This window comes from Coregonus lavaretus (assembly GCF_964263955.1).
Source record: "Coregonus lavaretus genome assembly, chromosome: 32".
Taxonomy (NCBI): domain Eukaryota; kingdom Metazoa; phylum Chordata; class Actinopteri; order Salmoniformes; family Salmonidae; genus Coregonus; species Coregonus lavaretus.
The window spans coordinates 26,269,677-26,285,464 of NC_140019.1; the positions used below are offsets into that span (position 1 = coordinate 26,269,677).

At 42.6% G+C, this 15,788-nt stretch overlaps 1 protein-coding gene across 1 annotated transcript in view; it reads right to left on the reverse strand.

Annotated features, from left to right (window-relative positions):
* The window catches only part of LOC311108006 (protein diaphanous homolog 2-like), a 589,414-nt gene that overhangs the window by 370,834 nt on the left and 202,792 nt on the right, over window positions 1–15,788 (reverse strand). The window contains exons 14-17 of the mRNA XM_084150643.1: window positions 12,210–12,326; window positions 6,318–6,436; window positions 5,219–5,283; window positions 2,575–2,679 (exon numbers count right to left, since the gene is read on the reverse strand). Coding sequence (XP_084006769.1) covers window positions 2,575–2,679; window positions 5,219–5,283; window positions 6,318–6,436; window positions 12,210–12,326 — 406 coding nt within the window. The remainder of the gene's footprint in view (window positions 1–2,574; window positions 2,680–5,218; window positions 5,284–6,317; window positions 6,437–12,209; window positions 12,327–15,788) is intronic.

Genomic DNA, 15,788 nt, shown 5'->3' on the forward strand with positions numbered 1-15,788 from the left:
AAAATATGGGGATGCCAAGGCCAGAGAAAAAATGAAATCCATCTCTGTGATAATACAATTACATGGAACAGGCTACCATGGAGCAATTCACCCAATATCAAATCCTACATCTTAAAAAGGAGATGAACCCTTTACTGAATCAAAGGCTCCCGTATGGCTGGAAAATACCCACTTACAGTCTGGCATCTGTGATTGGGGTAGAAAGGTTTCAACTTGACCAAATTAGTCAAAGTCATTTTTTCTCACAACCGGAGTAGACCCCTTTCCTGCAGTCAAATGACCAAATCGCCCTCTAGTGGCCTCATGGGTGGAATGTTATTAATATTTGTCAAGTTTTCATAATTAATAAACAAAACATTTTGAACGCTGAAAATCCGGTGTTTCTATGTCAAACAGTTTTGTTATATTTCAGTCTTTTGTGATGTACAGTGAGGGGAAAAGGTATTTGATCCCCTGCTGATTTTGTACGTTTGCCCACTGACAAAGACATGATCAGTCTATAATTTTAATGGTAGGTTTATTTGAACAGTGAGAGACAGAATAACAACAAAAAAATCCAGAAAAATGCATGTCAAAAATGTTATAAATTGATTTGCATTTTAATGAGGGAAATAAGTATTTGACCCCTCTGCAAAACATGACTTAGTACTTGGTGGCAAAACCCTTGTTGGCAATCACAGAGGTCAGACGTTTCTTGTAGTTGGTCACCAGGTTTGCACACATCTCAGGAGGGATTTTGTCCCACTCCTCTTTGCAGATCTTCTCCAAGACATTAAGGTTTCGAGGCTGACGTTTGGCATCTCGAACCTTCAGCTCCCTCCACAGATTTTCAATGGGATTAAGGTCTGGAGACTGGCTAGGCCACTCCAGGACCTTAATGTGCTTCTTCTTGAGCCACTCCTTTGTTGCCTTGGTCGTGTGTTTTGGGTCATTGTCATGCTGGAATACCCATCCACAACCCATTTTCAATGCCCTGGCTGAGGGAAGGAGGTTCTCACCCAAGATTTGACGGTACATGGCGCCGTCCATCGTCCCTTTGATGCAGTGAAGTTGTCCTGTCCCCTTAGCAGAAAAACACCCCCAAAGCATAATGTTTTTACCTCCATGTTTTACGGTGGGGATGGTGTTTTGGGGTCATAGGCAGCATTCCTCCTCCTCCAAACACGGCCAGTTGAGTTGATGCCAAAGAGCTCGATTTTGGTCTCATCTGACCACAACACTTTCACCCAGTTCTCCTCTGAATCATTCAGATGTTCATTGGCAAACTTCAGATGGGCCTGTACATGTGCTTTCTTGAGCAGGGCGACCTTGCGGGCGCTGCAGGATTTCAGTCCTTCACGGCATAGTGTGTTACAAATTGTTTTCTTGGTGACTATGGTCCCAGCTGCCTTGAAATCATTGACAAGATCCTCCCGTGTAGTTCTGGGCTGATTCCTCACCGTTCTCATGATCATTGCAACTCCACGAGGTGAGATCTTGCATGGAGCCCCAGGCCGAGGGAGATTGACAGTTATTTTGTGTTTCTTCCATTTGCGAATAATCGCACCAACTGTTGTCACCTTCTCACCAAGCTGCTTGGCGATGGTCTTGTAGCCCATTCCAGCCTTGTGTAGGTCTACAATCTTGTCCCTGACATCCCTGGAGAGCTCTTTGGTCTTGGCCATGGTGTAGAGTTTGGAATCTGATTGATTGATTGCTTCTGTGGACAGGTGTCTTTTATACAGGTAACAAACTGAGATTAGGAGCACTCCCTTTAAGAGTGTGCTCCTAATCTCAACTCGTTACCTGTATAAAAGACACCTGGGAGCCAGAAATCTTTCTGATTGAGAGGGGGTCAAATACTTATTTCCCTCATTAAAATGCAAATCAATTTATAACATTTTTGACATGCATTTTTCTGGATTTTGTTGTTGTTATTCTGTCTCTCACTGTTCAAATAAACCTACCATTAAAATTATAGACTGATCATTTCTTTGTCAGTGGGCAAACGTACAAAATCAGCAGGGGATCAAATACTTTTTTCCCTCACTGTATATAAAGTGTAATATTGGGATACAAACTCAAAATTGAATACATTTCAACTCTATATCTGACATTGTACAGGTGTCTTCTTTTTCTTAAACCCATAACCATGTGTGTGAGGTGTATCATTTGGTTTCAAAGTAGATTTGTTTAAGACTACCAAGAAACACTCTGTGTGACCCTGATTTAGCCCACTGCAGTAAAAGGTCAACTTGGACCAACATGCTTTGGAGAAATAACTAAATGCCTTCTATCATATGATGTGATCAATGTTGGCTGCTATCCCCAATGTTGGCTTCTATTAGTGTTTCCTTTATTTCCTATGCCTTCCTCAATACTGGTTTGAACATTGAATTAAGCAATGAGGTTGGGTTTTCCAGTGGTAGAGACTATGTATTTCACACAATATGTGGAAAAACCTGTTGTACAGACAATGTATGTATTTGTGAACACATGGACACTGTGCAAGACCTCTATGGAGAGCTTGTGGCTTCAGACTGCAGTCTGGAGTAGTGGGTGTGCATGCCCCCTCCTCTCTCCTCTGGCCATTACCTGGGTCTTCAGGTTGCAGATCTGCCCTTCCAGCTCTTTGATTTTCTCCTCTTTCTTCTGGGACTCGGCCTGGGCCTCCTGCCGGGCGCTGAACTCTTCATCGAACTGCAACAATTCAACACAACACACACTCCGGTCAGGACCAGGGCGTCTCAAGTGAACGGCCAACTGCAGGGCACGTCAACACACACTGAAACACACCCACACACTGTCTCGCACGCACCAGGCCCCCCATCTCCCACCTCTATTCATAGGCCTTTGGTGGCCTCTACCCCATCGTCCTCTGGCTGTGATTTGAGTCTGGCTTTCATGTGTTGGTGACGGACCTAACCTTTGTGGGAAAGCAACCTGTGTCAGGACAATGTTTTTACTGTCGCCGCGGGGGGGGGGGGGACACTGCTCTCATTCCACTCACACCCAGGACACCTCAGATGTCCCCCACACAGAGGCAGGGTTATTGCGGGGGGACTGTGGGGGCATCTGCGGCATGGTGATACAGTTCCATGCCTTTACAGACTGGTTCAAACTAGAGTACCATGCCTTCAGGGACTGGCTCAAACTTGAGTACCATGCCTTTAGGGACTGGTTCAAACTTGAGTACCATGCCTTTAGGGACTGGTTCAAACTTGAGTACCATGCCTTTAGGGACTGGTTCAAACTTGAGTACCATGCCTTTAGGGTTCAAACTTGAGTACCATGCCTTTAAGGTCTGAGTCACATGCACCAAAACACTTCTGGAGGATTTTGCTGGAAGGACCAGTGACTCACAGTACTGGTGGTGTACTGAAAAATGTGACTCGTTTCAGGAAACTAGGCGTATATCGCGCATCACTACTTCACAGGAGGCATTTGAACTTCAACATTTGTTTTATCAAAATGTGTTTTGTGGCAGAAATGCCTTCTGGAATATGTGAACTTTCATGTGTTTTAATAACAAACTTGTATTCCATCCATAAATACAAATATAATCGTTAAATTACGAGCCTAGTTGGTTTAGTCACGGAAAAAGACAAGAACCTTCCCACTAGCCAAGATTGGCTGAGATAATGGATGGGCTGGACATGCCGGGAGATGAGTTTCGATTGGTCTGCCATGTAGCATGCTTCAGTCTATAACGTGAGCTAGTCAGTACGTGTTGATAGTCGTTTCTACTGTGCCGTTCTTTAAAGATATAACGTTAGCCATCGAGAACTACAAAAGTTTGGCTACTTTTCTCAACAACATTGATGCCCTGAATTTAGCAGGCGCTATCGACAGATCAGTTGGAAAAAGTGATGGGCTACTTTCTGCACACGTCACAGTCAGTGTGAACTGGAGTGACTTGACACAACGCTGGCCAAACAAGATGTAGCTACAAACATAACAAAGTTAAATGGTTCCAGTCTGCCATGAAGTGTTCATCCATGTATACGGGTAAGAGTCTAGCTACATTTTCAGATATTATAAGTTTCTTATTTTGTCAGAAAGTCGTTTTCATTGCAAGTTAAAGTGTACTGTTAGCTAGATAGCAAACGTTAGCTTGCTGGCTTGCTAGCTAACGTTACGTGTATGATCTGTGTAGTAATATTATTTGAATCAGAAATTAATTTGCATTGCTAATTATAGCCTAATGTTAGCTAGCTAACATTGAACCTAGTTGGTTACAGTTGCTCTTTAGCTACCTGCAGATTCATACTACAGCTATGACAATGTTTGTATTGGTAGTAGGATGAGTTGGGATTATGCAGGTTCATTGTTTAGCTAGCTAGCTAGCTACATGTCTAAACAAAAGACTCCACTTCGCCAGATGATTACATGACCCATCAAGTTAGGTGTGTCTATGGATGATTACGGCCATCTATTGTTTTTCATGAACATGTGTACATGTCTAGACAATAGTGACCCATCCACTAAGCTAGATGTGGCTGGGGGGTGGTTATAGCATTTCTTTCACATGACCCATCAATTTAGACAAGATATTTCTACTATACAAGTAACCATTTCACTGTACCGTTTGCTCCTTCTGTATCCTGTGCATGTGACAAATAAACTTGGATTTTATTTGATATAGTGTGTGTTTACCAGAGACAGTAATGTGAAATGTTGCTACATAAGACCGAATCGAGGTGCTCGGTTTCAAATATATAGTGTAAAGTGATTGTACTGTCTATCATTACATAAAAAATAAAGTGCATGAAGTGTATTTTCCCTATCTTTGAAGATCAGTGTGGATGCTTAATAAAGTAGGTGTGGATGCTTAATAAACTACTGAACCCATGTAGCTCAGTTGGTAGAGCATGGCGCTTGCAACGCCTGCGTTGTGGGTTCGATTACCACGGGGGACTAGTATGAAGAAAAAAATAATTATGCACTCACTAACTGTAAGTCGCTCTGGATAAGAGTGTCTGCTAAATGACTAAAATGTAAAAAAAAAAAAAAAAAAAAGTCTCTAAAAGCTTCAGGAGTTCCTCAACACTGTAGCTTTTACTTTAAAACTTAATTCCGAAAACATATCTGAGAGAGTTTGTTGAACTATTTCACCAGCTATTGATCAGGGCCCAGAATCAATAGCTGGACCAGGAGCTCTGGGCGGGAAAACATTTCTGATGGGAGTGTGGTGGTGGCATACCAATGGCGTTGAGGGGAATGATGCATAATACCTCACCTTTTTGGAGAACTCAGCAGCCTTCAGTTCGCTCTCATCCACTTTGGCTTTATCCACGCACTGATCTGTAAGACAAAAGGAGGCAGACAGCAGCAACGACAGTAAGCAACCATGAAGTGACTTTGATTCTCTCAATTACACTGTATATTGTTAAGATTCCAGATCAAACCTAAAATGAATATTACATCAGAGAGACAGAGAGGGAATGAGCGTAGAAAGGGCGGGGAAAGGCTCATTCTCTTCTTGACATATCCCCCGGGATATTTGTATTCTGTTCGGCAGGTTTGCTGATGTAATTATTTTTTTAAAACCCAGAAACATTTGTTTTCAACTCATTACAGCACAGTGAGAAAATAACGGAGGGGCTTGGAAACTTTTAATGAGACTTTGTTGGCAAGATGCCACAGAACTGTTAGTGATACTAACAGAATAACAAAAAATCAAAAATTAAAACACTCAGTTATTTCATTAATCTGTCTCTATTTGAAGGAAATTAATGACTGCATATCTAATTTGGGGCAAATAGACCTTGTTTCCTCTAGGATTCATGAAACTCGACTGATGAATGTCCTCGGCAGAGTGAAAACGCTGTGAAATCTCCATGTGCTTATGATGAGACATGATGTGCCACAGTCCCACCTAACAAGTAATGCATTATTTATTCATAATTAGACTACCTTTTCCTATACATGTCAAGTGGCTGCAGGTTTTTCTGGGAAGGCTCTCGGGGGGGAAATGGGGATACATAATAATGAGAGGGATATTGCAAAAATTTTAGCAACACCCACATCCTGCTGTCCGTAGTACAACAGAAAAATATGTGAGGATGATTTAGACCGATTAGGAGACAAAATATGAATAACAAGACTAGTATAAAAAAAACATAGATATTGATTCAAGCTATTTTTTTTACTTGTTTTCGTTCTGTCTGTACAGTATGTAGGTTAGGGTGACCTAGGAGGCAAAACTGTTTGAAATTATGTAATTCTAACCAGAAACCAGAAACTGTTTCAAATGTGTTCATAATGACATAATTTCAACCGGCTGCAAATTCACCCTTTTAAATGTCAGAGGAAAGACAGAGCTCTGGCAGACCTACCGATGAGGTGGGTGAAGTCTACATCCAGTCTCTCTCTGTATCCAAAGTCTGGGTCCATCCCGCTGCGATGGAGGACCACCTGAGACACACATTCCTCTATTACCTTGTAGTACTGGGGCCTGGGAGAGCAGTGAGCAGAACACAACAGAGTTAGCACAGACATCAAGAACAAGAGTGACACAAACTTACACAGCCCTAATTCTCCACAAAATATCACCTTAGCCAACCTAGAGGTCACAGAATGCCCCCCCAAAAAAAAATCTGAATTAAATTTGATCACATGCTTTTATGCTGATCGTGAAATCGCTAGATTAATCTCGGTGACGTGGAACTCGGAGCGGCGTGACTCGCGTCTATTCAAGGTGACAAACGGGGAGTGCAGCCGGCCGTCACGATGCCCGCTCGCCTAATTTGCAATCATCTTTGTCAATTAAGGGCGCCCATGAACCTGAAATGCAAATCTAATCAGTGTAATATGTGTAATTAAAAGCACAATGGCATGGAGAACATGTCGCATGTTTTGGGAGGGTGACAGAACGATGGGGTCTCGGGTGGCGGCGGGCGGTGTCTGAGTCGGCCGGGGACTCCTGTTCGCACCACACAAGTTGGCGGGTGACCTTTCCCCAGTTATATTATCAACTTTAATTGCAAGTGACGTTTAGCAAATAAAATGCCAACTTAAGATGAGCCCCGTAGTGACAAATATTGATGTTCCAAGCATGACCTTGAATGGTGCCAGCAGAAATACAATTTTCACACCAGAAATACCCCCCACTTGACCAAATGGAGGCTGAATTTTTATGATGGGGACCGTTTTTGAGGAACTGTCGCTCGGCTCATATCCACACTATAGGTACAGTTATCACTTGCTCCCGGACAATGCTAGTTAAATCCGGGATTAACAGAATTAATGTGAATCTTTCCAGGTTACGAGGAGTTATTGCCAGTCATATCAAACTTACAGTACTGTATGATGCCTATTCCAACATATTAGGATTACTTCCTCAGGGCAGTATGGAACAGCATGGAAAGGAATGATTAGTGTGACACTAAAAAATATGTGAATGCAGTGTACAAGTATAACCTATACTCTACCAAGTCTCAAAAGTTTCACAAATCACTTAATTGGACAATTACCTGGAGTTTGTTTAATTAAAGTGGTGCTGAGTGACACCCGGTGGAAATGCTGTATGTATTATTCTGTATGTTTAACAAAAAATACAATCCATGCATATATGATAATAACTACCATAGATTATATGGGGAGGATTCCCGTGAATAGGTTAAACCTAGTCCTGGACAAAATAAATTGCCATTAATGGAGAATTGGAACTGAAAACCGCTCCTATATATGGCATATAGAGAATAATTTTGTACTGTGACTATGTGAGAAGCCTCCAAAACACACTGTGGGTGAAGAGGTTAGGCACAGCTGCCAGCCGGTCCTCATGTACACTCATATGTTTTCTGAGGGAGGCCTTTATTAGGCAGATTTGCTGTGCTTTAATTTCCTCCTGGCCTCTGTGGTCAGGCGCCATGCTGCTAACTGATACTCAGGGTGCGTGGCGGGGAGGCTCAGAAGGCTGAGATCATAACATGGCTCCGATGCAGATAAGGAAATCAAAGCTTGTTTCAAAGTCCTGCTCTTGTTTTACTGCCTTTGGAAAGGGGAGTAGGAGGTAAGAGCATTGTGGCTCAAATAGATTCATTGCTTTGACCGCTCAAAGATCGTGAACCAAATAGGCTGGATATGTTGGGAACGCATTTAATTTCAGAGAGATCACTTTAATAAACAAAAGATGTGGAGAGCTCTGAACATGCATGGGGATACTACACATACGAGTGCATATTGACCAAACATGTAAATTATTGGATTTCTGCTTAAACTATACTGTACATCTTATACAGTGGGGAAAAAAGTATTTAGTCAGCCACCAATTGTGCAAGTTCTCCCACTTAAAAAGATGAGAGAGGCCTGTAATTTTCATCATAGGTACATGTCAACTATGACAGACAAAATGAGAAAAATAAATCCAGAAAATTACATTGTAGGATTTTTTATGAATTTATTTGCAAATTATGGTGGAAAATAAGTATTTGGTCAATAACAAAAGTTTCTCAATACTTTGTTATATACCCTTTGTTGGCAATGACACAGGTCAAACGTTTTCTGTAAGTCTTCACAAGGTTTTCACACACTGTTGCTGGTATTTTGGCCCATTCCTCCATGCAGATCTCCTCTAGAGCAGTGATGTTTTGGGGCTGTCGCTGGGCAACACGGACTTTCAACTCCCTCCAAAGATTTTCTATGGGGTTGAGATCTGGAGACTGGCTAGGCCACTCCAGGACCTTGAAATGCTTCTTACGAAGCCACTCCTTCGTTGCCCGGGCGGTGTGTTTGGGATCATTGTCATGCTGAAAGACCCAGCCACATTTCATCTTCAATGCCCTTGCTGATGGAAGGAGGTTTTCACTCAAAATCTCACGATACATGGCCCCATTCATTCTTTCCTTTACACGGATCAGTCGTCCTGGTCCCTTTGCAGAAAAACAGTTATATTTTGGTTTCATCTGACCATATGACATTCTCCCAATCCTCTTCTGGATCATCCAAATGCACTCTAGCAAACTTCAGACGGGCCTGGACATGTACTGGCTTGAGCAGGGGGACACATCTGGCACTGCAGGATTTGAGTCCCTGGCGGCGTAGTGTGTTACTGATGGTAGGCTTTGTTACTTTGGTCCCAGCTCTCTGCAGGTCATTCACTAGGTCCCCCCGTGTGGTTCTGGGATTTTTGCTCACCGTTCTTGTGATCATTTTGACCCCACGGGGTGAGATCTTGCGTGGAGCCCCAGATCGAGGGAGATTATCAGTGGTCTTGTATGTCTTCCATTTCCTAATAATTGCTCCCACAGTTGATTTCTTCAAACCAAGCTGCTTACCTATTGCAGATTCAGTCTTGTCAGCCTGGTGCAGGTCTACAATTTTGTTTCTGGTGTCCTTTGACAGCTCTTTGGTCTTGGCCATAGTGGAGTTTGGAGTGTGACTGTTTGAGGTTGTGGACAGGTGTCTTTTATACTGATAACAAGTTCAAACAGGTGCCATTAATACAGGTAACGAGTGGAGGACAGAGGAGCCTCTTAAAGAAGAAGTTACAGGTCTGTGAGAGCCAGAAATCTTGCTTGTTTGTAGGTGACCAAATACTTATTTTCCACCATAATTTGCAAATAAATTCATTAAAAATCCTACAATGTGATTTTCTGGAGAAAAAAATTCTCAATTTGTCTGTCATAGTTGACTTTTTTCCCCCACTGTATGTGGGGCTTTATTTGTGATGACAAGGAGTAAATCAGTGTTCCCTCTAAAATGTGGGCAGGTCTTATCATACTGTAAACAGATATTATAAGAACCAAAACAAGTAAAACCGTTTTTGTAAGCATGAAATGGCAGATGTTTTGTTCCTACAACTGGATTCCCCCACTCATCACGAGATCGAGCGAGTGCACGTCGCCCCTGTGTGGCTTAGCACCGCGGCAACCCGTTTTATGACTGTCACCGATGTAGACCACATTATTATCTCAATAAGCCTCCCTATTTTCCCAGCATCCCCCGCTCCTTTCTGCCACTTCCACCGATATAACTGAGAATGGGAAGGAGCGAGCGAGTGACCCAGAACTGTCAGGCCCCACCAGAGCCTGGGCAAGGCTGGGCTCCAGAAGCCAACATATGTCCCCAGCATCATCCTTCACTCCTTCACTCTGGCACCTTCCCCCTCCACATGACATTTGGCTTCTAGCAGCAGCACAAACTCCCCTCGCAGTCCCTGGTCCAGCCCTGCTCCACATAACCAGTGTAATCCCCATATCGCTCTGCTCCAAAATAGGAGATCTGCTCTATATTTAGCAGGGGTTTGCTCCCATTCATTAAGCATGGCACTCGCAGATTAATTATCGAAAATAAAACAAGCCCCCCCCCCCTTCACCCTCCGAGGACGGGAAGAGGAATTGTTGATGCGACAATTGGTGATGGCTTCGAGAGGTGCTCCTCCAAAATTAACACACAAGTATTGTCAAGATGTCTGCCCTGTGTTTTGAACCTGAAGTTCATCAGAGGGTTGAAACATGGCTGTCCTGTTGAAACAGGGTATATGGATGTCCTGTTGAAACAGGGTATATGGATGTCCTGTTGAAACAGGGTATATGGATGTCCTGTTGAAACAGGGTATATGGATGTCCTGTTGAAACAGGGTACATGGCTGTCCTGTTGAAACAGGGTACATGGCTGTCTTGTTGAAACGGGGTACATGGCAGTCCTGTTGAAACAGGGTACATGGCTGTCTTGTTGAAACAGGGTACATGGCTGTCTTGTTGAAACAGGGTACATGGCTGTCCTGTTGAAACAGGGTACATGGCTGTCTTGTTGAAACAGGGTACATGGCTGTCCTGTTGAAACAGGGTACATGGCTGTCCTGTTTAAAATATATAAAACATAGCACCTTTGAAACCAAAGTCCCCGTTCTGCTGGAATATTGGCATAGGCATGTTATGCGTCCCTTTGATCAGGAAGCCATTGCATACACCTATGGACATGTTTTGCTCCATCACCTGATTTGGCCTGACAGCGACTGCGAGTGGCCCACTTCCTCCCTCCCCGGATCCCAATAGAGATACGGTAATCAAAGCCAAAAATGATCTTAAGGTCTCCCTTTAATCTAAAATTAAAGACCTACCATTTCCCAATCAGCCAATTTAATCTGAAACATAAAAAGATATGCTGGTTCAAAGTGGCCGAAAAATGATGTATTGATGATGAATTGAGGCCTGAGCTGGATATAGAACATTGCGTCAGACCGACCGCACCTCGCAAAGCCCGGTGATGTATGTGGAATTATGTCTTGCTCATGGAGTAGGGAAGGAGGGAGAGTGGTGGGAAATGTATTTTTAAAAGCATATCTTTAATAAGTACATCCATTTTTAATTAGCATTTGTAGTGATCCTTTTTTTACTGTCGGTGGTGAAGAGCATTGGCGTCAGTAGTGGGGGAAAGACACAGAGAGGAGTGCTGAGGTACTGTGCTGCACTAGCTACTTAATGTGTTTTCTATTTCTCACTTTCTCCACCAAGATGAGGAATGCATTATTTATACCAGCCGAGTGAGCAGCAACTTGTCTATGGTAAATTCCTCTTGTCTTCTCTCAATTTTTTGTTAAATATTTTATTTCTGCGAAAAGTCTGACACAGCAGTGAATTGATCACTGTCATTGCCATCAGAGGAGCCGTCACTGTCTCCCTCTTTTTTCCTGTGATTGACACATTTACACTGCCGAGGCGGGATCCAGAGCCGGGCCGCCATTTGAATAATAACTTAATTGTTCAAAAGTACAGAATATTAGATCTGCTCTGATACCGAGAGAAGAGACAGAGAGAGAGAGAGAGAGAGAGAGACGCCCTGAGAGGAGAAAATGGACATGTGAATCTTTCATGTTGAATGCTTACATTCCTTCCCCTGGGAGATGGGAGATGGCAAGGCTTTGAGAATAGCACTCGCTATAGGAAGTACTGTAGTTTTACAAGGGTTGTGGCACACTGCTATCGACAGGGGTCAGGCGCGTTTCGTTATCTGACCTTACTCGAATGCGGTGTCAAGGAGAGGACGTCCTTGAGGTTTCTGCATTGATAATGCAGCATTAGCGCAGCAGCGCTACACAGTAAAGTGTATGCCTTATAGGGGCTACATACTATTGAAAAAGAAAACAAGAAGTGTGAATAGAGTAGAGACTGTTTAATGTCGACATTTCAGCCTTATGCTTTTCTCAAGAACAGTCTTGTGGAAATGCAGTCTTCCTCTGAAGGCAGTGAGAAGGGATGTGGCTGCTTGTGGGCAGAACTCACCTGATGTAGTAGTCGTTCCTGATGAGCAGGAGGTGCTGTAGGATGGACAGGAAGTAGGTCTCCGACCCTGTGTCTTTCACCATATTGGACAGGAGATGGTACACCTCACCCATATCAGTGAGAAGGGGGTTAAGGTATATAATGTCATGGCAGTGTAGCTTGTAGAGCAAACAGTTGAGAGAAAACAGCTTGCAATAGCAGTAGGCTACTATGACAGACTAGCGGATTTAAAGCAGGCAAAACATTTACAATTCATGTGCCCTCTCTAACCAAGTCCCTTATAACCTTTCACTACCTTTCCTCATATAGGATAGGATTAACTTTAATGTCCCCAAGGGGAAAAGCACATTCACACATATTATACACATTGTAACAAGCATTTCCCTACACCCAAAATAACATCTGCTAAATATGTGTATGTGACCAATACAGTTTGATTTGAACACTTCTCATATAGCCACATACATAATACTTTTCACATTCCCTTATTCTGTCAGTGGCATATAAACACAGCTCAGCTTTACCTATTGCTGTTTAGGTATTAGATGGACATGGGGATGAAGGAGTGCTTAAATATGTGCTTATATGTCAAACTAATAATATAGTGACAGTGGCAGTGCATTCTAAAATCCATCAGAATAATGTCAATAGATCCTCAAATCACAGTGTTTGTTTACCCATCTCGATCTAGTACTCAGACAGGTGTCATTGTGCACAAGCAAACACTGCGACGATTCCTCACATTTGTTTTCCCTCTCGGGAGCGGCAGAGTAAACAGCTAACTTTAGGAGGGGATTTGGCAATAAAGAACAGTCCCTGTGTTCCACTCTGCGCCTTTCAAGGAGGAGGACATTAATCACATGAAAACTCCAATGGGTTTGAATATTTAGGCAGAATCATGAAAAGGGGATCAGTCACTGTGGAAAATATTGCCTCAGATTGTGCCTTGTCCGTCGAAGTGAAAATATGTGTTATTAAACTAAAGGTACTGATTATATGTCTCCCCAAGGAGCGCAAGCAATGGCTTGTGATGTCTAAAATAGTTGTTGAATCAGATAAGAAATCACTGTCTGTGGTGTATTTTTAATTTCATTATGTCCATTTCTCTGAGTTGGATTGGTGGCTATTTGTTTCAGATCAAGAACTGTCAGAGGCTGCAAAATGGAGCGCTTGGCACAACATCTCACAGTTGATTTGTATGGAATTGAAACCAAAGGGAGCAATGTTCAAATCAAGGAAAAAGTTATTTCTCTTGAGATGTGCATGTGTTTAAACATAATATCCAAGTGGGATTTCAGAATAATATCACATTACAGAATATTGTATATCATCTGTGTTTACGAGGAATATTCACATTTAATTTTTATCTATAGCAAGATTACATTTGATCTTCTTCGAACTAACAACAAACCCAGTCCCAAAACTGTAAAGAATTTAGATAAATAAATAGCTTGAGGGGGCTTATACAAAACTGTTTGCTTGAGAAAGGATCCTCCCGTGGATATTCATCTTGTTTGAAAAGCATGTAATAAAACTAAAATAAAAACAGCCTTATTTTCAATCTGTGCACACATGCAGAAAACAAGGGGAATAGAGTGAGGGGGAATAGAGTGAGGGGGAATAGTGCAGTGTTAAGCTGGGAAGGATGAAAAACTGATTGCCGTCATAATATGAAGTGTGCGTTTTAACAATGTCTGCTGAAATATTTACGCCCTGACTGCGACGTTATACACTGTCTGAGCTAAAACACTTTCACAGTCAGTGGCTCTGCATTCATTCACATTTGTCTGTGGTCACCCAGCAGTAAATAAAGATATCTGATTTGTGTTCTTGTTTAGTCCAGAGGGCTTAAAAGGAAGGACCAAGGGCCTGGCTTCCTCAGATAAGGGGAGAGGACATGGTTGGACGAGCTTCGTTTCGGGGTTTTTAGCTACATAAATAGGCCATGTCAAAGTTGTGTGGACCCGTCAAAGTTGTTTAAAGCAAATTATATCCGCTACGATGGAAAACTGTTAAGTTCATCGTCTCAAAAGACTGTTGAATGACAATTGAGTATTGATCACTTCTGAAAAGTTACTTAAGCGTGAAAGAACATCACTTGACAACCAATGCAAAGACATGACACACCCAAAATGACAGAACACTGCTCCATACTCTACAACTGTTCCCACTATTTCATACACCACATGATCCATCCACTGCCATCAGTGCAAATCAATCCTTTTTAACACCGTCTGACATTTTCCTATTAACTTCAGCCACGTCTGTAATCAAAATAGTTCTCCCATATCAAATTCGGCGAGTGCAGGGGATGGAAATACAGGCTTCTGTGAAGTATAGCTTCCCACTCCTGTATGAGCCTGGAAGAAGCCGATGAGAATTACCAAACCGGTGAGATGTAATTATGGTCTCGCCACACCACTATCTGAGGGGGGACATTAGTAGAGTAGAAGCCCAGACTGGGAAAGGGTCCAACCAGCTACATCTATCAGTAAGAAAGGATCCCAGCAGCTACATCTATGAGTAAGAAATGGTTCAAGCAGCTACATCTATGAGTAAGAAACGGTTCAAGCAGCTACATCTATGAGTAAGAAACGGTTCAAGCAGCTACATCTATCAGTAAGCAGCAAACATGAAAAAAAGCTCTACCTACAGAACAATGCAAATCCAAAGGCCCACATTTCTCTCTCTCAATCTCTATCTCTCTTCTCTCTCTACATTTTACTTCTACTCATGTTGTGGAGCTGGGGAGCATGAATAAACATGAGCAGCAGTGGAGGTGAGATGTGGACTAGTCAGTGGTAGGGTCAATCAATCACTATTTCACACCATCATTAATATTCATTAGTGGCCTGAAGTCACATCCTCAGCAGCCAGACCTGGGCTGGACACAGAGGAGACGTGCCTCTCAGTGTTAGTATTCATGAGGCAGGGAAAACAAGCTACAAGCTACTTGTGTGTGTGTGTATGTGTGCATGTTTGTGTGTGTCAGAGACTAGAGATAGCACAGATTAACATCACGTTGTCCTTGGAAACAAACATTGGGCCCTCTCATTTGTGAACCTGCTCAAGCATATCATTAATCCAGGTGTGGTGTTTTTTTTCTTCTTTTCCTTTCTTTCTCTCAGAGCGTCAACAGTAACTGTCACTCAGCGCAGCACTCAGTGGCAGATTTTCGAGCACTGTGAGATTTGGGGAGACAAAGGTTAGCAGTGAGAACATCTGTATAACAGTGTCTGCCTACCATGTCAGCGTTTCACACATCCAAATGCCCTTAGAGAAGCTGCTTGAATTATTTAGGCACCTAGCCAAGAATGCTTTAAAACAAGTCTTAAACTCGAGACCCAATTAGGGCTCACTTTATTAACCACTCAAAAAGTTTCCAGTTGAGCGGACATAGAGGGTCGACTTGGAGACACCAACTTGTCATATCTAGCTAAAAGGGAGCGGGAGAAAGGTAAAGTACTTGCTCAATTGGACACAGGCGTGATTAACGAGACAAAACAAAGAGGTTACTGAAGATGGACCTCTGTGTGCCAGCCAAAACAACCGCACTAAAACTTTTATTGCACTATAGTT